Source organism: Cololabis saira, chromosome 11 (assembly GCF_033807715.1).
Source record: "Cololabis saira isolate AMF1-May2022 chromosome 11, fColSai1.1, whole genome shotgun sequence".
NCBI lineage: Eukaryota > Metazoa > Chordata > Actinopteri > Beloniformes > Belonidae > Cololabis > Cololabis saira.
Window position 1 is genome coordinate 39,117,679 of NC_084597.1, and position 24,783 is coordinate 39,142,461.

Here is a 24,783-nt window from a genome sequence, read left to right on the forward strand (position 1 = left end):
AAATTATATCTGGTTTTTAATTTGAAAATGGGGTACATCAGTAAGATTAGGCAATGCTTGAGTCAGTAACATATAAAAATGGTGAATAATCTATATATATAATAAATATATTTGGACTGATGCTGTATACTCTTTGTTATATTATTTGTTTCTATTATTGTGTTTTATACTTTGGTTATAGACAACAGGTTGAATTTGTTGAGTATTAGTTTGCTCCAGCCAGCAGATTAAGTACAAATCACAGATGGAAGAAGTTCTGTTTTGTAAAAAATGCTTTTAAGCTACATGTGTCAGTTTTTAACTAACAAGATGGTCTGTGGAAAGTAAAAAATTGACTCTGCAGGCTAAACTAATTAAGCTTGAGGAATGTCTAGACATAAACGCGTTTGTACGTAAACGTGTCCACTGAGAAGTCCCATCTTCTAATGAACTGACGTGACCTATATCTGCAATTAAAAATGCCTTGACTTTGTAATTTAAGCCAAATTCAAAGCGAGTCTGATGTTAAAAATCCCAACAGTGCATTTATGAAAGCAATCTTGGTTCATTTAAAAATAAGTAATGCTCATGTTCAAATACCTCACCCTTTCAAGATTTAAAAACAAAATAAGTTGCCCGTCATTAAAAAGTGTGGCTAACTATACAACAAGTTTGGACCGTCATTATTTTAAAATGTAGCATGCCTTGGCTTAATCATTTTAGAAATACAAATTAGCATACAGTGAGGAAAAAAAGTATTTAGTCAGCCACCAATTGTGCAAGTTCTCCCACTTAAAAAGATGAGAGAGGCCTGTAATGTTTATCATAGGTTCACTTCAACTATGAAAGACAAAATGGGGGGAAAGAATCCAGGAAATCACATTGTAGGATTTTTACTGAATGAATTGGTAAATTCCTTGGTAAAATAAGTATTTGGTCACCTACAAACAAGCAAGATTTCTGGCTTTCACAGACCTGTAACTTATTCTTTAAGAGGCTCTTCCACTTGTTACCTGTATTAATGGCACCTGTTTTAACTGGTTATCGGTATAAAAGACACCTGTCCACAACCTCAAACATTCACACTCCAAACTCCACTATAGCCAAGACCAAAGAGCTGTCAAAGGACGTGGGAAACTAAATTGTAGACCTGCACCAGGCTGGGGAGACTGAATCAGCAATAGGTAAGCAGCTTGGTGTGAAGAAATGTACTGTGGGAGCAATTATTAATTACTTATTAGAAATTACAGGTATATCTCATCTTTTTAAATGGGAGAACTTGCACGATTGATGGCTGACTAAATACTTTATTGCTTCACTGTATGTTTCCTGTTGCATCATCTATAAAATCTGTTCATGTGGTTGAGGTGAATCTCAGTTTAATCTGAATTCTTGTACATGCTGATTCTTCTGTTACAGACAAAACCACGTACTACAATTTTTCACGTTATCCAGCTGAAACAGTTGTGAAACCTTCCGATTCGTTTTTTCTAAAATCACAGAATTGAATATTTAAGTTGTGCAACTGGCAAGCTAGAAAAGCAAATATAAGACTAAGACTATCAATACAATCATTGATTAAAACATTTTTAACAACATCAAACCTTAAAAACTGCAAAATTGCAACATTCAGTTATAGACAAATATAATAAATAATGTTTGTCATCCCACTACGATTGCGGGTAATTTGATATGTGAATTGCTGTCTAGAAAGACTTTTTTTTCCCTTTTAAATTTGCAGTTCATCCTCACAGATATCAAAAGATAGAAGGTTGTATATACCACATCAGGACATTCACATAATTCTGTTATTTTAAGAAAATTATTAATTTACATCTTTCTAATCGAGTTTGTGAGTGAGAGTATGGTTGTGTTTGAAAGGACTGGGAAGTTGTGTTTGGAGAAAATCCTCCCAAGCCATGTTTCCACAGGGGTGGGCAATCCTGGTCCTCCAGGGCCGGTGTCCCGAATGTTTTAGATGTTTCCTGCTTCATTGCACCATGATTCAAGTGACTGTGTCGTTAACAGAATTGTGCAGACGTTGATGACAAGCTGATGACGATACATAATTAGAATCAGGTGTGTTAAAGCAGGCAAAACTCTACAACATGCAGGACACTGGCCCTTAAGGACCTGGATTGCCCACCCCTGCACTAAGCACTATGAAATACACGGTTCAGTATTTGTTTGTATTTCCATTGTCAAAACTTGGAGAGTGTACCAAAATAACCAATCTGTACCATCTCAGTGTTTGACCCCCCCGTCTAGTGATAAATGGAAATCTTTTTGTGTATGTTGACAGGAGAAGCAAAGGGTGTCAAAGGGTTGTCATGGGATTGTCACCTGTGAAACGTAGTCAAGAATACAGAATACAGAATACAATGCCATGCAGAATGAATACACCGTTGAGTGGCGGGTACTTGCGGGTACCAAATCGGCATTGGCAGGGCATAATAGTGACCACTTGACAAACATGTCCTGATCTTCCTCGGGTTCATTGTAGAAGAGGAGGTGCAAATGGCACATGAATGATAAAGTATCCACACTGGTTGAGGAGTTTCAGGAGAAGGATGGGCAATACCAGAATTAGTGTTAGAAGTTAACAGCCTTAACTTCACACCAACCCGATAATCAGCAGTCATACATCATTGGGCAAGGTCGGGTTAGTGTGTCCCGTGCAGTTGTCTGTCTCCGTCTGCGTTCATTTTGGCCCATTTGGCCCTTGACTAGCGAATCAGAGTTAACCAGAAATGACGATAGTAAAAGTACTAGATAAACAGCAACGGCACAGATGCTACACTATCTATCATTGCATCGGTTTGGATTTGAATTGTATTTGATTGTATTATATTTTCATTATTAGCCATCGTATTTTCGATCCTTCTTCAGATTCAGAATCAGAAAGAAGTTTATTGTCAAGTAGTTTTTTAACATACACAAGGAATTTGTTTTGGTGATTGGTGCAATACAAAAGAACCAATAATATAAAAGAAAAAATGTACATGTTGATTTCAAAGTGTCGGAGTAATGAGTCTGTACAGAGGTGACCTAGGATGTGCGTTAATGTGATGCAACAGGTCAGAGTGTTTACGTTAATGTAAAGTAGAGTGGGATGGGGGGGCAGTCCGTGGTAGACGGGGGAGAGGGGAGTCCGGGGGTCCGGGGCCTTGTTGACGAGGCCAGCAGTCGGGAAGAAACTGTTTTTATGACATGAGGTTTTGGTCCTGATGGAGCTGCAGCCTCCTGCCAGAGGGAAGAGTCTGGAACAGTTTGTGTCCGGGGTGAGAGGGGTCTGCTGCAATCTTTCCTGCACGCTTTAGGGTCCTGGAGGCTGCAGGTCCTGGAGGCTGCAGGTCCTGGAGAGATGGGAGGTTGCAGCCAATCACCTTCTCTGCAGAGCGGATGATACGCTGCAGCTGCTCCTGTCCTTTACAGTGGCAGCAGCGTACCAGATGGTGATGGAGGAGGTGAGGATGGAGGAGGTGAGGAGGGGGGAGGTGAGGATGGACTCAATAATGGAGGAGGTGATGGAGGAGGTGAGGATGGACTCAGTGATGGCCGTGTAGAACTGCACCATCATTTTCTTTGGCAGGTTGAACTTCTTCAGCTGCTGCAGGAAGTACATCCTCTGCTGTGCTTTTTTGGTGAGGGAGGTTCAGCTCCCACTTGAGGTCCTGGGTAATGATGGTCCCCAGGAAGCGGTAAGACTCCACCGTGTCTGCTGGGGAGTCACTGCCCCCCTCACAGGGTGAACGCACCTGCCCCCCTCACAGGGTGAGGGGGGCAGGTGCGTTCCTCCTGTAGTCCACTATCATCTCCACTGTTGTTCTGACCGCACCAGGTCACCAGCTGGTCCACCTCCCACATGTAGGCGGACTCCTCACCATCAGAGATGAGTCCAATGAGGGTGGTGTCGTCCACAAACTTCAGGAGCTTGACAGACTGATGACTGGAGGTGCAGCTGTTGGTGTACAGGGAGAAGAGCAGAGGAGAGAGAACGCAGCCTTGAGAGGATCCGGGGCTGATGGTCCGAGGGTCAGAGACATGTTTCCCCAGCTTCACCCACTGCTTCCTGTCAGACAGGAAGTCAGTGATCCACCTGCAGGTGGAGTCAGGCACGTTCAGCTGGGAGAGCTTGTCCTGGAGCAGAGATGGGATGATCGTGTTAAAGGCAGAGCTGAAGTTCACAAACAGGATCCTGGCGTAGGTTCCTGTGGAGTCCAGGTGCTGGAGGATGAAGTGCAGGGCCATGTTTACAGCATCTACAGACCTGTTGGCTCTGTAGGAACTGCAGGGGATCCAATAGTGGGTCTGTGATGTTCTTGAGGTGTGGCAGCACAAGGCACTCAAAAGACGGGTCTGTAGTCATTGAGTCCTGTGGTCCTTGTTTTTTTGGGGACAGGTATGATGGTGGAGGTTTTGAAGCAGGCAGGCACATGGCATGTCTCCAGGGAGGTGTTAAAGATGTCCGTGAACACCGGAGACAGCTGATGGGCACAGTGCTTCAGGGTGGATGGGGAGACAGAGTCTGGTCCTGCTGCTTTGCAGGGGTTCAGTCTTTTAAATATCCTGTTAACGTCTCTCTCCAGGATAGAGAGGGGCGTCGCTGTGGTGTGGGGGGGTGAGGATGGGGCCTCTGGGGTGTGAAGTTGTAGAGAAGCTCCGGCCCCTGCTGAGGGCAGGGGAGTCCAGTTGGAGCCCCGGTTTTGCGATTCTCCACTAGGGGTCGAGGCGGGTTGAGACGTGCCAAGTAAATACTTTTTCTGTATCTATTCTGCCGAGGTTCTAAGCTGGCCTAGTCGGCCTGCATCTGACGTCATCACACTACACGCCACCGATTGGTCAGGGGGGCTTAAAAAGGGATCTAGACGGGCAATTAAGGAACAACCAGATCCCCCCCGTCACTTCATAGCTGCTCGCGGCTCCCAGCTGACTTTTCAGCAGCGCCGAGACAAACAAACAAACAAAAAAAAGTGTTGCCGCTTGAAGCTTCTCTCACTCTCACTCTCAGATTTTCAGATTATGAAGCTCAAGAATGAGATCAAATCATATTTAGGCAGAAACAACTTTTCATTAACTGTATTTGGCCTTCAATCAATTTTTGGCAGGTAAAAAGACCCATTTTCAGGGGAGAAATCAGATTCTGGTAGGCAATCTCTTTTTGGCACGACACTGGCACGGCGTGTCCTGCACCGCGGACACGCCGTGCCGGTAGGATGATTTGACAGATGAAAATACCCCGTCAGATCACGCTTCCACATAGACAAAAAAAAAACAAACTGAGATAAAAGAAACGGGGATGGTACGGTAGTATTTTCTGCCGAGGTAGGACACCTCGGCAGAACACCGGCTTGGGTGTACATGGATCTATAAGTCTGATATGTGATGACATTAAGAGTATGACATGAATCTGGCTTCATTTCACCACCTCATCGCCTGCGTCGCCAGTTCCCCATATCTTCAAAATGTTTGTGTGCGAGGGTCAGGGTTGGCTTAAAGATACACACATTTTTCGGTTAGTTTTTTCTTTTTAAATCCCAACCTCAGGGGGTCCTGCTCAAAGTCTGTAAAACTCCTAGAGACAATTTGTATTGTAATAGAATTGGCTCAAACCAAACTGCACCACACAGTGGAAACGTGGCTGACATCTACACAATTTGACATATTTCTTCTTTCTTTGTCTTGTTGAGGGACTATGTGTAAAAACATGATTCAAATTTTGATGATTTCATCTGTTTAAAATTTGATTTGTAAATTTTATTCATTATAAGTTTGGGCTGCATCACAGATTATGTCTGCGTAGAGGTATAACAAAGTGGCTATGATGGACACACATTAAAAGTCACCCTGAATCTTATTCTGGCCAACCCGTTTAGTTCTCTGATTAGAGTTGAGTGGACCAATGATGGATCAACAAAATGTATCTACTACTAGTAATGCCTAACCAAATTACACAGTTCGATTCATTTTGATTGAGACTGTGTCATTAACTTGGGGCGATAAAAAGTTCAACTGGCAACTAAACTCATATCTATAAAGCGTACCAGTAAACAACTTCCCGTGCCAAATCCACAAATGATGAAAATCTATGTTTAGTTTTTTTTATATTTAAGATAATGTGTAGTATGTATTTGGTTGCTTGGCACAGACTAACAGCAGATTTGGTTTCCTTATAACATTATCGATGTTGTTTGCCTCACGTTGGAATTAATGGTGATAGTTGAAGATCTTATCGTCATACCTCAATGAGGTGAGAACAAACCAAGCCATGAACAGTGAATGTGAGCTGAACGTGATTTTGTGCAGTGACTAGTCCCAAGAGAGGGTCCTAGATAGTAGGGTTGGTTATTACTTGTATTTTTCAGTCTGTATCAGTCTCCCTTACTTACTATAGTGCCAGTCTCTCCTACCGCCTGTGTGTCTGGGAAGATTGCCTCAGCTTGTTGGCTGTCGAGCAGTCAAAACTGCAGCCTGAGTTAGTCTCTAACATACATTGTCTGGCAATCCTCCCCTTTAGGACATCATTTGTGTTTCCATTACCCCTATATTTGCACAAACACCAAAATATTTCAAAGAAAAATCTGTAATGGAAATGGCAAAAGTTTGAGAAAACTACTAAATATTGCAAAAACCTTTTAACGCTTTCACAGGGTGATTTTTCAGATGCATCGATTATCCAGTTTATTGCAAAAAGTGCAATGAAAAAGCTTTGTGAGCATTTACACGTCACTGGCAGCATTGGATCAACTGAAAGTCATCAAAATCTCGTTTCAATCATTAAGCATTACTGCATTACTGCATTCCATAAGGGCTTTGCCTCTGAATAATCATTTGAATGATCATCCACTGCCTTCGCCTTCTGTTGACTATTTTTGCAACAGCTGTAGTGGCAATGACAAAACTATCAAGAACTAAAGATGTTCTTGCCAATCTTATTTTTCATTGTTTCGAAGATAAGTCAAGATACGGAGATATAGAGAGAGAACCAAGAACCATATTTGTACTTTTCTATTGCGAAAAAGTGTTATGGAAACGCAACTACACACTCATTGACCTCTTCATTATCCTAGTATAACACTGGATTACACATGTACGGCTAAACTGCTGTGTTTTTTTTTAAGCTGATAGCCTTGTTTCCCTTTGGAAAACCTTTCAGTGGAAGAGGGGAGAAGTAAAGCTGTTCACACCCATTCTCTCCACTGAGGGGAGGGTGGAGCAGAGAAGATACTCATTTACATTTAAGGCGACAGGCAGAAAAATACCTTCTGGTCAGAAAGGGGCAGTTTATACAGGATGAAAAAGAAGCAGTAGAGGGATCCTTGGGGTGTTTAGACCAATGCATGCCACAAACAATGTATTTAGAATACAAAGAAATGTATTAACTTTGTAAAAAAAAGTACCTTTAAGTTCAATCAAAATCCAAATTTTGCAAAAAGCATGCTTTGCTGATGTATGACTGTCAACTTTGTGTTAGACCAGCTAGATGTCATCACTCACCTGCATGCCAATGATGGCATAAATGAAGAACAGCATGGCAATAAGCAGGCACACATATGGCAAGGCCTGAAAACAAAGATGGAAATAGAGTTGAAAGCACCGACAGAGACCATACAAATACCCCTTTTCCTCTCAACACACACACATCCTCCCACCCTTTTTGAACTCTCCTTTACGGATGCTAACAGACACAATCACAGACTGCTAAATCTGATTCTCTACAGGACGAGCACCCTTGTACGATTTTCCAGCCTAATTTGGAAACCCTAGGAAGCTGAACAATCAACTTTGCCAGCAGGTTTGATTCCCTGTAACCTGCTTTTTATAAACACTGCGAGGAGGAGGTGAACATTCGTTGTAATTAAATAGCCAAACTCTGCAGCTACAGTCCATTTTCATTGGACTTAAAAGTTCTCAACACTGACATTAAACCTGCTAAAAATTCCCTCAGATGTGGCCCCGGTGCTCCACATATATAACTTTACTTGTCCCCAAGGATTTAAAAGGAAAGTGGCTATACAGAAAGATCCCAACTGCTGTGTGCTGAGAGCTATTTTGTTCGATTTTAACAGCGACAGAGGATTTCTGCAGCACCTGCGTTCCAATAGTTCAGTTTTAATGTGACAGTCTATGCATTTATTCAGCACTAACTCAGTCACGCTTAGACTACTTAACTATCTGTGCCCTTTTCCCCAGAGTAAAACACTTTTTTTATTGTAGAACATGTGTCATTTTACTCACAGATGCTGATGTATATGATGTAAGACTGTGGCAGGTTGGTGTTATTCTCTCACCTTGAAGGACTGAACGAAAGTCCACAGCAAGATGCGGATGGTGTAGCCCTGGCGCAGCAGCTTGATAAGACGAGCTGCTCTGAAGAGCCTCAAGAAACTCAGGTTTATCATCTTGTTCTGGAGTTGAAAACCATAAACTTTCTGAGCATTTATAAATGCATGAGTTTTGTTCTTTGATGGATATGTTGAATTTTGAAGTATTTGTGAGTGAGTTGAAAAAAGGTGTCTTACCATGAATGAAAATATCATGGTTTAAAAAACATTTTTTTGACAAACAAGTGAGGCAGGACTGACATAATGTGAAGTCACGTGAAAAAGAAAGTGTAGCCTATTTCAAGTTCAACCTGAAAGAGTTGAACCTCAAAATTCAACCTCTGATGAATGACATTACATGACATATACCATTATTTAGTTAAAATATATTCAGCAGAACCAGTGCGGCAAAAACAAGTTCACCCCATCATTAGATAGTTGGTAGAACTACCATGACTTGCAATAGCTTGAAGTAATCATTTTCTGTCTGATGTCTCTCAAAAAGGTTTGGCCCATTCTTCTTTAGAATAATGATTCATTTCAATAAGGTTTGCAGGCTTTTGTGTATGCACAGACCTCCGAGGGACCCTCAACAAGATTTCAGTTTAACTGAGAGTTAACCTTTTATTAAATATTACTTCATCTTCAAAACTCATGCTTAGACACCTCATTGATCTGTTTACATGCACATCTCTAAATTAGCTCTATACAGACTTTCAACTTTGTGGGCGTTCCAGTTTTGACATTAGATCTTTTGCTAGAGTAATTGTACTCAAGGGCCTTGTTACAGTTACATTTGACAAAGTTCAGCTGGTCTGACGTATCATCTCACGGAGGATTCAGCAGACACTAAGATAGTTAGAGAAAATTGCAGGCACACTGACAAGGGAACTGAAGAAAATAACCAGCAGCCGACAAGAAAAGCCACTTACCGTCTAGTGGTGTCAGATGTGACAGAAGAGGCAGAGTGAAGGCACAGGCGCCAGTATACACACAGCAGAATAAGGAGCAAAACAGAATCAAGAAAAGCCAGAAAAGACACAGAAAAGGAGACTGAGGATCCCATGAAGAAAAACACACTGCAAACAACCACTTTACCACACAGAAAGCTCCAGGAACAAGTCTCAGTCCTCAATCAACAAGAACCAACAAAATGGACAATGAACAAAAGAGGAGACGAAATATTCAGATAATGTAACATCAGCAAGTCTTTCCGTGCCTCCCTGCAGTTGGTTTTGTTTTATGTTATGGTTTTAAGGATTTCGTTTTTATTCTCCGCTAGCATGGCTTAAAGGGGACATATTATGGCATTTAATGTATATTTTAAACAGGCCTTGAATGTCTTAAAAACAATCCAAAGCTTGTTTTTTCTACATAAATCAGAAATCCAGCCTGTGGGCCCTGTCACTAGTTTTACCGCTTCTAACCCCTTTTTCTGTGCTCCATTCTAAGGGAAGGGGGGGGTATGATAATGAGGCTCTGTGCTGATTGGCTCCCTGAATTACGTGTAGCAGGGGAGGAGAATAAACCTCGCTCCGCCAGAGCAGCCCGAGCCTGTAAATAAATCAACACTGAATTTTCACAAATGGCAACTTTATTGTTAAAAAAATAAAATATGAGTTGTATATAAATAACATTTATGCACTATTTCAGCCGGATCTGCCCGGCGGATGCTGAACGCTGGCCCAGCAACCCCACGCCGGGCCCCCGGCGCATGGCTCCGCGGCGCATCGCCCGTTACCGGTGATCAAACCGACAGATTTCGCTGAAAATCTCGGAGGGTGAAGCTGATCCAGCCTGGGACGTACCCCAGAAATCCCTGCTCCCAAAGCAGCTGGGAACCTGGACAATTTAGTCGGACGGACCGCGCTTTGGGAACCAGGAAGTAGGCTGGAGCAGCGCGCATCACCGCGGCTTTAACCGGGGAATCTGACCGGTTCCGACCGGCCGGGACCGCAGGAACCCGCCTGGACTGGTAGCAGGGACTCCCGGGGACCGACCAGCAGAATTTCAGCCGGATCTGCCCGGCGGATGCTGCGCGACGGGCGCCGCAACCCCACGGCGGGCGCACAGATTGGCTCCGGGGCGCATCCTATGCGCATCGCCCGTTACCGGGGATCAAACCGACAGATTTGGCTGAAAATCTCGGAGGGTGAAGCTGGTCCGACCTGGGACGGACCCCCGAGGACCCAGCTCCCAAACCACCCGGGAACTTGGATGATTTAACCCGGATCCGCTCCGCCGCGGTGCTGCGTCCGACTGGCTCAAGGAAGCACCGCTCCAGCAGCGGAGAGAGCTGGTTGTGGGCGTGGTTTCAGCAGCGGAGGCCGAACCTCTGCGCCTAGGGTGACGTCACCCTAGGCGCAGATTTTAATCGGCTCAAAAAAAATCACGTGACACTGGGGGACTCTGTCCGGCGGGGGTCAGACACCTTGCAGAAATTCATGGTATTTTGTCTCCCCTGTGCTGGCAGGGTGAGGGGAGACCACTTTATATATGTTAAAACAAGAAAAAACGTGTTTTTCATAATAGGTCCCCTTTAAAGTTTGATTGGAGGACTGAGACTAAGAGCGCACTGCAAAGCATGATTACTGCAACCATAAGTTTTAAGCTGGACAAAAAAAAAAATACACCCATCGCAAATTAAAAACAGTATGTGGATTCTAGCGTTGAATCATTTAGACAAGTCATTGTTGGGTTTGTAAATGAAAATTGATATCAGTACTGATCATCGGGCATCCACACCTATTTAAAAAGAAGAGTTAATCCAACACATGAAGACTAGATCAGCTGATAAAATAAAGAGATATATAAACAACATATTAGATATAGCTCCCCTGAGAGGTTTAAATAGACCTCCTGTGCACAACTTGGTGCCTTGCCGCATTTCACCTGCAGGGTCAAGCGTGCGCTGAGGTTCCACACTCATGTTTTAAGTGCAGTGACAGCTAAGGTGGTCTCTGGTGGCGGCAGCACTTACATTTATCTCTGTAAACAAAATGTCTGTGATGCTTCCAATCACGGTCACAAAGTCAAACACATTCCATGGCTCCTTTAGGTAGCTCTGAAACACAAAGACGACGAAAATTACACCGGCTGTGGGTGGTTCAATAAAATGAGGCATCGGAAGCAGGTGTGGGTATTTTTATAAACTGACAGGTTATCTACATGCAAAAGAACAAAATATTCCAAAAAATATTATTAAATCTTTAATGTACCGTATTTTCCACACTACAAGGCGCATTTAAAATCCTTAATTTTTCTCAAGAAATGCCCTGTAATCACCTTATGTATGAATTTTGTTGTGCTTACTGACTTTGAAAATGTTTCAATGCAACTTTGGTAGCGACGAAGCCGCTCCGCTTGATTGTCGGACCATTCAGCTGACACATTAAAATGTTCTAATCTATATCATAATCCAGTTATAATCAAATGTTGGAATATAACGTTGTTTCAACCGCACACTAACTTCAGGTGTCTGCTATCGCTGGCAACGATGAACCAATCAGAGAACAGGATGTAGTACGACACTTACCTCCGCCAATTTTTATCGGTGGAAGTCGAATGATTTCAAATGTGTGTGTATTATTCTGTATTATTTACAACTCAACAATATTCTTTTTTTTTTCATTTATTGTGAATGAGTTGAATAAAGTTTGACATACCAGACTGTTTTGTTTCGCTTTATATGTTTTATCGTGCACCTTATAACCCAGTGCACCTTATGTATGAAAATAGAGCCAAGACAAAAGTCAAGACAAAAATTCCAAATATGATAAATACAGTAAAACAAAAAGATGGTTTCAACATTTTAACATCTACAGCCTATGTGCAAATATAAAAAAACACAATGATGCAATCTTTTGCATAAACCATGAGCTACTGCCTGAATGCCTGTGAAGCCGTCAATCATCCAGCTCCGGAGGGCGGAGGCCGCTGCCAGGTCCTGCAGCTGCCTCTTCAAGAGCTGCAGCAACGGCGCGTTTATAGAGGCAGATGTGAGCTTAACAGCTAAACAGGTGCAAGTAAGTGGTGTGTGAGAAAAGCCATTTAATAAATGGACCTTGTAAATAGAGCGGAGCTACAGATGAAATGCTTCGCTGCCGGCCAGCCGGCTCCATATTGAGAGAAGAATCACTCTTCTTATTCAGTCTCACATTCATCCTCTACATTCAGCACCAAATCTGAGGCTTCCGATCCACCTCATGGTCTTTAATGTCCTGTTTTTTGATGAGTTATATATCCTAAAATAAATGATTACTTTTGATTGATGAAATTACTACACTGTAACATCACGTGTTGGAAATGCTTAAGAATCCCAAGCCTCAGATTTTATTAAAGCAACACTGTGTGTCAATGTTCTTATAGCAGAAATGGAAAATAGGATTGCATTTTTTTCCAATAATTTAAATTGTTATTATTAATTAATATGCTTTTTGTAAAAAAAAACAAAAAAAAAACAGACATGGTCTGCCACATGTTGACTCTGCATTTTCTAACAACAATGAAAGGAGCATGGGGCTGTATGAAATCTGGAGCCTGACTCCCAGGTGCCGGATCGTCCGACATACTGGCCTTTTGACTTAACCCCTTGTGTGTAAAATAGAAGAAAAAACATAGGTGGGTGTTTACAACCCAGGATATGGTCCTCAGAGCTCACCAGTGGGCTGAAGGCAATAATCTTGAGGATGCACTCCAATGTGAAGAGCCCAGTGAAGATGATGTTTAAATACTTCAGCATCGACTCATACAGATCAGGAGCTCCGTAGAACTGTAGACAGACAGGGAAATATACTTCAAATACATGCAACTTGTTTAAGATGTTTTTTAAAAGACAGCATTTACCCCATTTACCCTACTTTTTAACTGTCTTCAATCAGACACTATTCGCATAATGAAACAAATCAGTTGTGAATACAGTTCAAAGGCACCACAGTTTACCTCTACTGAGCCTATCATGCCCGTTTTAAAGGTGAAACTGTGTCTGCCAGTGTCACTTCATCTGTATGTTAACCTGTTCAAGTGCCTTTGTGTGGGTGGGTGTGATAATCCCTGATGAAACCTGTAACTAAATCGTAGCCCAAGTGTCTGTGTTAGAGACTGAATATAGTCACATTTATGACCAAAAAAACAGCTTTATGCTTCTGTTTGAGAGCTTGCTACGCTAGATTTTGCATAGTTTCCAAGTCTCATCGTTTTATGCTTTATCTAGCAAAGAAAAATAAATTCTCTCAGGTTTCTTACACAAAATAAGTGATGAATTTCATTGGTTATTACACCAAGACGTCCTCAGCAGTTAGTGACTATTCAAAAGTAGCTTAGTGACAACATTGCTAAGCTACCAGAGTCATGGCTGCAGAATTGGGAATATTCTCAACCCGCCACCCCCCTGCAACCTGAAGCCCAACAACACAGCAAGTCATTAAGTGCATGTTGTAAGCCCAAATATGCCCCCAGTGTTGCTAAGAAAATCATTTCAACTGGCTGAAAGTTCTACTCATTTGCAATGATCATGTATTCATCATTCTCCAGGAGTAATCTCCTGCCATAAGCTGTTAGTTACTGACAAGATAGGCCATGCAGCTCCTCTAGCCTTACCAAATCCTTTTTAATGCACTTGTATCTTAGAAACCTGCTCCCAGTTTGCTGCCAGCAAATCCACAGAGCTTAAAAGGACAACAAAATGAATCTGATTTAAATAAAATCCCCCCAACGACGCCCCCAAAAATCTTAAAAACAAAAGTCCTGGCAGATCTCAAATCTGCTGAAATTAACACCGGCTGTAATTGAGGAATCTCATCTGTATGAAGCAAACAGATTGTGTTTTGCAGTTTTCTCTCTTTTAGGTGTAGGTAACAGTTATGAATACTCTGACTGCTGTGCTACATGTCTTAATGAATGCAGCTCTTTATGGTTGTAAACCTGACTGAAGTTATTTTTAAGTGACTAATCACTAACTCATGCAAACTTATCCTTATTTGCACAGATGGGAACGAGCACCAGATCTGTAGATGATGGGCTGTCATGACCAGGGTGTCCGTGTCTGCTAGATCATAAGAGCATTGACTTTAGCTCTATTTCAGGGAGAAAATCTCTGATCCAGTTCTTTATTTTGATGCCTTTAACTGACTATTGCAACACGGAGTAAAGTAGCAGTCAGAAAACTTACCACAATGACAGAAACAACTTTTCTGAAAAAGTTTCACAATAAAGTGCTGTTAGTTGCTGATAATCTAACTCACCACAGGTCCCTAAATCTCTCAATATCAGCTCAATATCCATCTCAAACAAAACATGCAAGTTCAACATCAATTCTACAGTTCAGCAATAGACTGTATTGATACGTAATGCATAATAAAAACACTGCCTGCACATTAGTAAACACTTTATTGTAATCAAAGATGAATCATGACTATTTTAGACCAGAGTTGTGATGTTTCTCATATACATCTACACCTATATTTCCGTCTGATCCTGTGTCTCAAGGCGAGCCTGTGTATATGAGCCCTGGACAGTCTCAGTCTAATAAAACTTGATGTTGGCCTAAATGCTTATCTAACAGGTCTTCTTGAAATTCAGCTCCTTGTGCCCTGACGCCGTCACTGACGCCGTCACTGACGCCGTCACTGACGCCGTCACTGACGCCGTCACTGATGCCGTCACTGACGTGCACCTCCCGAAAATGTTAACTACGCGTCGAGGCGGCACAGACCACACGCAGACGGAGAGGGCTGTGATTGGTTCGCTTGGTAGCAATGCATTTCCGGTTTGAAGCAGTAGTGAACTTTCAGAGCTCTTTTCTTCGTGTATGTGTGATCTTTTTTGTTTTGGTTTTTTTCACAATATTTGTCCTTATCTCTTTGATTCACTGTGACCGGAATAAGTCGGATAAACCATTCAGGAAAAGATTGCGAATTAGCGGTCACGGGGGGTACTGCACCGCAACGGAATGGAGTGACGGAGAAGTCCGAAGGGTTCATGACGGCGTCACGGTGACGGCGTGTGCTCTGCGTTGGTTTGACGCAGAACCATAATTCAGGCTTTAGGTTCAAATGGATCTGCTGTAGTATCGCATGGGAAATTTACACTCAACAATTAGCCTAACATACATGTTTTTTGAACTGTAGGAAGAAGCGTAAGTATGTATACACATGCAAATTTCGCGCAGAAAGACGAATGCTGGTATTCAAACCTGTTGTGACAAAATGAGCCACCGTGCTGCCCAATTTAATTGCATATTTATGTAAAAATCTGATTTAACTGTTAAGATTTGCACAGCACTGTTTTTCTTTTCTGTATTTCCAGCAGTACCTTAAAAGATGTGCTGCTGGGGTCACGTGACCGGCCGGACAAGATGGCAGCTTAGGCTCTTCGCGCTTGCCCTAACCTCCCCGTTTTTACCTAGTTTATCCCTTTAAGTCTATTTTTACCCGGATATTTTTGACGTTTTTAATTGCTTGTGACAAAATGACGGAGGCTGGGAAGAAGAACAGTACAGGTGGAGGCTCTACGAAGTCGAACAAAGGAGCTCGTGTTTCCGAACAGGAAGCTATGGCAGACATGCTAATGGAGAGACAACGTGAATATCTAGAGCCGCGGTTCGTACAACTCAACGAGACGGCTAAATCCACAGAGGACAAGCTGGACACGATTCAATCTGAGCTGACCTCACTATCGGCCAGTATTGGTGTGGTGAAAGCGGATATTTTGACTCTGAAAAGCACCGTCAATGATAACTCGAGGACGGTTGCAAACCACGAGGCGGCGCTGGGCGCACTGGAACTCAAGATGGCGGACATGGAGGACAGGAATAGACGCTGCAACATACGCATCATCGGCTTGAAAGAGGGTGTCGAGGGATCGAACGGCGTGCAATACCTGAACCGCACACTCCCGAAGTGGTTCCCGTCTCTTCAGCCTGGGCAACCGGAGATCATGCGGGCCCACCGCATATACAATGGACGTCCTGCAGGAGACCGGCCCCGCACTCTCATCTTCAACGTACTCCGCTACACGACACGGCAGGATATTCTCCGGGCGGCGAGGAAAGACCCGGTCACCATTGACGGCAGGAGAGTGAGATTTGCCGCCGATTATAGTAATCACACAGTCAAGCGGCGTCAGGCTTTCACCCAGGCGATGGACACCGCGCGCGAGAGAGGGGTTGAATTTTTCCTCCTCTATCCAGCGACCCTCAAAGTCAAGGATGGTTCGGATTATCGTGTCTTCAACAACCCCAGAGAAGCGGAGGATTTCCTCAACTCTCAGCCGAGAACGACGCAGGAGAGGTCCCCTCGGGCTCTGGCTGGCGGGGCTGTGAGCCGACACACGCGGGCCGGCGCCGCGCAGGCGGCGGCGGCGGAGGATCCATAACGTCCCCGTCACATCGCCTGGATGGATGTGGGACTCATCGGCTGATAATATTCCTGAACGATGTATGCCGCAGCGGATCACGGTGAATGGACATCTCTTTTTCTTTCACGCTTCATATTCCATTTGACTTTGTGCGCTTGCTCTAGTGGTGGAACAAGGTAATTCGCATATAAGACTTTATTTCTGCATTTTGAACATTCTTAAAGTGACTGTTTAGTTTAAAGACTGGATTTCTCCAGATGCGGGTTTAATCCCTCTTATATATTTTTTTTTCTACTGCTCTTATTGACAGTCTGAGTTGCTCTAATATTTTAATTTATTTTATTTATTTATTTATTTTTAATTGATTTATTTATTTATTTTTTCTTTCTAAAGTGTCAGTCACTGCTGTCATAGGTATAAGTTGGCAACGTATATGCTCAGCATTTTGAACTTTCTTGAAGGGACTGTTTAGCTTCAAGGCTGGACATTTTTTATTTATTTTTATTTTATTTATTTATTTTATTTTTTTTTATTATATATATATTTTTTTTTTTTTTTTTTTTTTAAATCGATTTATTTATTTTATTTATTTATTTATTTATTTATTTATTTTTTTTTTTTTAATTGATCTATTTATTTTTTCTTTCTAAAATGTCAGTCACTGCTGTCATAGTTATAAGTTGGCGACGTATGCTCAACATTTTGAACATTCTTAAAGTGACTGTTTAGTTTAAAGATTGGATTTCTCCAGATGCGGGTTTAATCCCTTTTATAAGGCGAAAATCCCCCTTTTTTATTTCTACTGCTCTTATTAACAGTCTGAGTTGTTCTAATATTTTTATTTATTTTATTTATTTATTTATTTTTAATTGATTGATTTATTTATTTTTTCTTTCTAAAGTGTCAGTCACTGCTGTCATAGTTATAAGTTGGCGTCGTATATGCTCAGCATTTTGAACTTTCTTGAAGGGACTGTTTAGCTTCAAGGCTGGACATTTTTTTTTTTTTTTTTTTTTTTTTAAATTGATTTATTTATTTATTTTTTTTAATTGATTTATTAATTTTTTCTTTCTAAAATGTCACTCACTGCTGTCATAGTTATAAGTTGGCGACGTATATGCTCAACATTTTGAACTTCTTAAAGTGACTGTTTAGCTTCAAGACTGGATAGATTTTTTTTTTTTTTTTTTTTTTTTTTTCTTTCTCTCTCTTCTAATAATATCAGTCACTGCTGTCATGGTTATGTGCAATGTCAACAACTTTGATCTTCATGAGTGTTATAAGTTACCGTTGTCACCACAGAATTCCTGCTGGATTTGATTTATCTTTAGTTTTATGGTATATTGCAGCCTTAGCAGAGGGGCATTTCTGTTTTTACACGCTCAAGAGATTTTCTCACATCAGGGGGTAGATCTCAGTTTTGCCCTTGGTGTAGCCAACACCTTAATGGTAAGGCAGCTACCTCAGTCTTATAGTTTTAATTATGGCTATTGTGTTGTACCTCATGCATCATAAATAGGTCGGTACATTTTTACACGCAGCTCCTTGTGCACGGTTCATGCATGTAGTTCTAAGTATTGAAGGGATGACTTCTTTGACATGTTTTTCGTTATTGATACAGTCTGGGAGGGGAGGGGCTGGCTGCTGCTGCCCTATTGCTGCCCTATTTCCGACTATGGTCACGGAATCAAGTATTAGGGAAGGTTTGTTAGTTAGGGCATATTTCTGGCCCTTTCGGGGGGTGGGTTGGGTGGGGGGTGGGTTTAAACGTTTATTTTATTTTTTCACTATTTGTTTTGATGTGGAGCGGCTCACATCGTGGATTTTGTGTTCACATTCTGTTTGTGTGGTGGGAGAGAGGCTTGACTGTTTTAAGTTATACTCACATCTGCTTGGGTTCATCATTTCAGAGGGTCGCAGGGGCTGTTTTCATGTCTCTGTCCGCATCCGCTATAGAGGCTTCATTCTTAAATTATGCCTGAACTTAATATTTTGAGCTGGAACGCGGGCGGCCTGAATAGCCCTCACAAGAGGATTAGCACCTTGAGTTTATTTCGCAGAAGGAGAATAGATGTTGCATTGGTACAGGAGACGCATCTCTTGGCTGCTGATGTCAGACGCCTGGCAGATAAACATTATCATGTGATAGCTTCCTCCTCGTCTGGTACGAAGACCAAGGGTGTGGCGGTTGTTGCCAGACGTAACTTTAAAGTTAAAATCCATGACACATGCTCTGACAAGGAGGGCAGGCTGGCAATTGTGAAGACAGAAATTAGCAGCAGGAAAGTTGCCTTCATATCGGTGTATGCACCAAACTGTTTTGATAGGGTCTTTTACGAAAACTTGACAAATAGTATGCTGGAACTGAATGATTATTCGTTAGTGGTGGGGGGAGACTTTAACGCTGTTTGGAGTGCAGCCAATGACAGGTCAAGTAAATCCGAGACAAGGGATCAGAAACTAGCGTCCACAGCTTTACAGACGTGGGCTAGCAGCTTGGGGCTCACAGATCTGTGGCGTTCGACTAATCCATCAATCAAAGACTACTCCTTTTTCTCTGCTCGACACAAATCTTGCTCAAGAATTGACTACATATTTGCGTCCCCTAAACTCTTCTCTAATATTCACAGTGTTTCTCTGCTTCCCATGGCCCTCTCCGATCATAAAGGTGTGCTTTGTTCATCGGTGCTCATTAACGCTTCCCCTCGTGCACCAAAATGGCGCCTTAACACGACCCTGTTAAGACAAGAAGAGTTTGGGGCACAATTTATAGAAAAACTTAAGGAATTCTTGGAGTTCAATGTTGGTTCAGTAGACGATCCTAGAATACTTTGGGACTCAATTAAAGATTTTATCAGGGGTAATGCCACATGGTTTTCCTCCAACCAGCGCAAGATGCAAATTTCTAAATTACATGAATTGGAAAACAAACTTGCAAAACTAGAATCCGCGTTGTCTGCTAATTACTCAGAACAGATAGTCTTGCAGCGTGAGGTGATCAAAAAAGAAATCAATGCCATCCTCAGACGCCGATCAGAATTCTTAATCCACAGGACTAGGCAGCGTTATTATTTTCATGGGTCAAGGCCCAGCCACCTTTTGGCGATGAAGATTAGGTCAAATGAGCAGTTTTCAGATATCTCCTCTATCAAGTTACAGTCAGGAGCTATTACCACCGACCCAATGCAGATTAATGACTCTTTTCGCAGTTTTTACTCTCACCTGTATGAATCAGACATACTTTTCGACAAAGATAAATGTGACGATTATTTGGCCCAATTAAAGTTACCTCGTCTTGCGGTGGAGGCGGCAAATGAGTTGGCAAAACCATTTTCTCTTGAAGAACTTAAGAGGGCTGTGCTCAGTATGCAAAGGGGCAAATCACCAGGTCTCGATGGCATTCCGCCAGAATTTTACGCGGCCTTCTGGGACCTTCTTGGCCCGCTGCTTCTCAGTATGATCCATTTTTCGATGGAGAAGGGCTCTTTTTCTAGGGATGTGAATACAGCTGTAATCACCTTACTACTGAAAAAGGATAAAAACCCGACGGAATGTGGTAATTACAGGCCCCTTAGTCTGTTGAACGCCGACGTAAAAATTTATGCCAAGGCTCTCTCTCGACGTCTGCAACCGCATATCTCGTCACTGGTTCACTGTGACCAGACAGGCTTTATGAAATCGCGTCTAGCCTCTGACAATGTCCGCCGACTGTTGCACGTAATCGACGCCGCAACAGACATCAAACATCCGGCAGCTGTTTTATCCCTTGACGCGATGAAGGCGTTCGATCGCCTTGAATGGTCCTTTTTGTGGTCGGTGTTGGGGGCGATGGGTTTTGGAGACGATTTTGTGAAAATGGTACAGCTATTATACTCAAACCCCTCTGCAATGGTTCTTACAGGTAACATTTGCTCCACTCTGTTCCCAGTAACTAGATCATCTCGTCAGGGCTGTCCTTTGAGCCCGACGCTGTTTGCTCTGTCTCTTGAACCCCTAGCGCAGATGATCCGATTATCACCGGTTATTAAACCCATAACTGTTCATAACACACTCCACCACCTGGCGCTTTACGCTGACGATATTTTAATCTTTCTTGGCGACCCGTTACAGTCTGCCCCCCACCTCTTATCAATGTTGGATGAATTTGGCTCGCTATCAGGGTTCAAAATGAATTGGTCGAAGTCGGCTCTGCTGCCATTGAACAAAGTGACTAGGGACTCTGTTTTACCTCCTAATATTCCCTCGGTTCCACATTTCAAATATTTGGGCATTGAGATATTTCCCTCTTTACACCTTATTGTGAAGCACAATTATACTGAGGTACTGAATAAGGTCTTGAGTGATTTGGAGAGATGGTCCAGCCTGCCCAACTCACTTCAGGCTCGCATTTCTATTGTCAAAATGAATGTATTGCCCAGAATAAACTTTGTTAGCTCTATGGTCCCCCTCCCTCCCCCTACTGGATACTGGGGTAAACTGCAGGCGGCTGTTTCAAGATTTATCTGGAATGGCAAGAGACCCCGCCTCAGATCTGCCACTGTCCAGCGCAAGAGATTAGATGGAGGTTTAGCAGTTCCCAACTTCAAATTTTATCATTGGTCTTTCTCTCTCAGACCCCTGGTCACATGGTTTGACTCTCAGACGTCGGTTTCCTGGCGCACGATGGAAGAAAGAATGGTGCACCCTTGGTCTTTGGCAGATGTTTTATTTGCGAATATCTCTGTGAGGCAGTGTCAGCTGCGCTGCGGCCCCATTGTGTCCCATCTGATTCGGGTTTGGCGCTCTGTAGAAAGGATTTGTAATATATCTTGTAGATGGCACCTACAATCACCAATTTTCAATAATAAGGACTTGCTGATCGGGGGGAGACCTATCACCTATTCTCAGTGGGAAAGGGGAGGTGTACAGTTTTTGGGTGATATATTCAGCTTAGATGGTTTACGCTCTTTTCAGGACATTAAGAATAACTTCAATTTACCAGGCACTTCCTTTTTTTTTTATTTGCAGCTGAGAGCTTCTCTTAAAGCACACGGTGTACCTTGGCAGCACCCGCTACCTACACATCCACTTCACGAGTTGATCATTACTAATAGACCCTCGAGGGGAATGGTATCCACTTTGTATTTGTACATGCTTGAGGCCTCCTACAAAACGCTTCCAGTAGACAGGATGTGGAGGGGTGATGTCCCCGGACTGGTTCAGGATTTTGACTGGGACGAGGTGTGGGCCAATATCAAACTTGCCTCTCGAAATCCTGACCATCAACAGATCCATCATAATTTTGTGCATAGGACCTACCTGACCCCTCGTAGGCTACATTTTATGAAAGTTATCAGTGATCCCTCATGCACCCTGTGTACATTAAAAACTCCTGGCACTTTTCTCCACATGGTGTGGGAGTGCCCCCCCGTCGCTCGTTTTTGGCAGGGCGTGGCCGCTGAGCTGACGACACTCATATCAGAGACATTACCTGTGACCATACCAGTGTTATTACTGAATGATCTTTACGCACTTCCAGTCCCTGAACGTCAGAAACGGGTCATATTAGCAGGTCTAACAGCTGCTAAGAAAATGATAGCAGTACGTTGGAAGCCCCCTCATACTTTGTCCATCAAACAATGGATCTTGACTTTTCTTGATGTTACTTACATGGAGTTATCGACAGCCCGTATAAATGGGGCCAAAGAGGCGAATGTGAATATGTGGCTCACCACAGCTGAAGCACTGAAGCGCTTGCTTTGATCCTCGTGTCTTTTTTTTTTTTTTGTTGTGTATTTGACTTAACTTGCTTAGCACCGTGAGGTTCTATATTCACTGTTTCACAAATCCACGACTCTCTCTCTTTTTTTTTTTTTTTTTTTTGTTGCTTGCTTTAGCCGCCCTGTCTCGATTTTATTTTAATTTCATATACAGACGGCAGATAATTGTCCTGGTCTTTAATAGTTTATTTCATTTTATGTGTGTCCGGGTGGGTAGGGTGGGGGTGGGGGGATTGATGTAACATATTCAGTGCCTGTACATCATTGTTGTTTTCTGTTTGAGTGAAAATAAAATAAAAATTTGATCAAAAAAAAAAAAAGATGTGCTGCTTTGTCTCATAAGCGAGTAGAACAACTGACCTTCATCATCAGCACTACTGTGTTGAGGGCAATTAAAGTCATGATGGCGTACTCAAAAGGTGGCGACACCACAAATTTCCACATCTTGTACTGGAAGGACTGCTTGTTCGCCGGCATGTATCTCGTAAGCGGCTTGGCATTGATGGCAAAGTCAATACACGCCCTCTGTTTGTAGAAAAGACAAAACAAAAACAGAGCGGGTGTGAACCCTTTCTTACAAAGAAACTGTCAGACACAAATGAAAGAATTCCCATCTGGAGACAAACACAGATGATATTCCACAAAATACTTTTTCTATAAGCGATTTCATAATATCAAAAGAGAAAGACTGCAAATTGAAGCACTCCGATGAACAGCCGGCTGTTTACGGACGAAAACAGATCATGATATTTAACGTCCCCGTGGAGACATTTCTTTTTCCTGCTTTGTTCATTGTGGTTTAATATGCCTGAGGGTGATGTTTAGAAGATGACTAGCTTGAGCCCTGAGTTGTGATGAAGGAAAATACTTGTGATGCAAATGTGAAACATTTTCTCTCCACATTTGATCAGCATGTGTTTATTTTGCATATGTGGAGGAAAAACCATGAAAATACATCGACATTCACACTCTCACCTCATTTTTCTCCAAGCTGCACTCCGACATGGCCTTGTCTCCTTGCTCTTGGAAGGTTATGATGATCAAAGCCACAAATATGTTGACAAAGAAAAAGGGGAAAACCACAAAGTAGACCACGTAAAAGATGGATGTCTCCATGCGGAAGCCTGGGCTGGGGCCCTGGTCCTCATACGTGGCATCTACAGAGTGCTTTAGGACCCTGAAAAAGGAGGAAAAGTATGCTGATGAGAGATTGCGACCATGTAAAAATATGACGCAGGAATCTAAGAGTGTCAATGTTTTGTCACATATTTGTAGATCCACAACTTTATGTTTGTCTTGTACTCTTGTTTCTGAAAGTGACATCTCACACTTTTCAAAGCCTCGAAAATGTATCCCTTTGCCATGAAGTATTTCCAGACCCTTCCATCTGATTTTGTACAATCAGAGCTTTGCTAACCTGCCTTTAGGACCCCTAAATACCTCTCTAAATCCCTAAAATTACATTCAGCTAACAAGAGCAATCAAATCACACAGTGATCACACACTATTTCTGTTATCCCATTCATCCCATAGCAGCAGATCAAATTCTGACTGAGCTCGCCTTATTATGAAATATAATAAAAGAATGACTGTATTCCTTTAATTTATCCAGGGAATCTGTTGCAAACTATCCATTCAGCCTCCCCTTGGACGTTTCTGACCCTTGTTCGAGGGGATGTTTAGAAGTGAATAAATTAGCAAAACTCCAGTTATAGGCATAATCTGGATACTTTAATCAGAGGATTTGGTGGTGCATTTGTGCGACCAGCTTTGTCAAACTCGAAGAAAATAGGAGCATCTTCAGCAAATCGAAAAGCGCTCACCATCATCCTGCAAGTACTCAGCTTTTCAAGACTTTTTTATACACTGTGCTCTGCAGACTTTCCTTTATTAAGCCAGTTAAGATGTATCCGCATGCAAAGCACTAAAACAATGATGCATCGTACATGTAGATGAAATAGCACAGAGGAAGGATGTCTTCTTTAGACTGGAATATGGGAGACACAAGGTTATTTCCGACTGTAACAACATAGCTAATTTTGCACAAGGAGGGGGGTAACAACATATCTAAGGTGGCGCTTATTTTCATGACTCTAAAATATAAAAAGCCTTTTTATGTTAACTGTTTTTAACAGGAAAAACAACTCTGGATAAGCCAGCAGGTGCAGTTCCCCACAGTTTAGCAATATCACACAAACACATTAAAGTAAATTATACTGAAAATCAGTGGAGTCATGAAGTTTAACAGCTAAGTTTAACAGTTTAACAGATACATTTCATTTTCTTTAAAACTAAAATAACAGGGCAATTCTTTGCTGAGCATCCACATGATGAATGCTCGTCCGGTTTTGTTACCGTTTCTTTTA

The 24,783-nt window shown here is 42.3% G+C and overlaps 1 protein-coding gene across 1 annotated transcript in view; it reads right to left on the reverse strand.

Moving 5' to 3' along the window:
• Positions 1 to 24,783, reverse strand: part of cacna1bb (calcium channel, voltage-dependent, N type, alpha 1B subunit, b) — a 248,616-nt gene that overhangs the window by 33,485 nt on the left and 190,348 nt on the right. Inside the window, exons 31-36 of the mRNA XM_061734480.1 lie at positions 23,393 to 23,594; positions 22,778 to 22,942; positions 12,964 to 13,074; positions 11,284 to 11,367; positions 8,271 to 8,387; positions 7,477 to 7,542 (exon numbers count right to left, since the gene is read on the reverse strand). Of these exons, the coding sequence (XP_061590464.1) occupies positions 7,477 to 7,542; positions 8,271 to 8,387; positions 11,284 to 11,367; positions 12,964 to 13,074; positions 22,778 to 22,942; positions 23,393 to 23,594 (745 nt within the window). The remainder of the gene's footprint in view (positions 1 to 7,476; positions 7,543 to 8,270; positions 8,388 to 11,283; positions 11,368 to 12,963; positions 13,075 to 22,777; positions 22,943 to 23,392; positions 23,595 to 24,783) is intronic.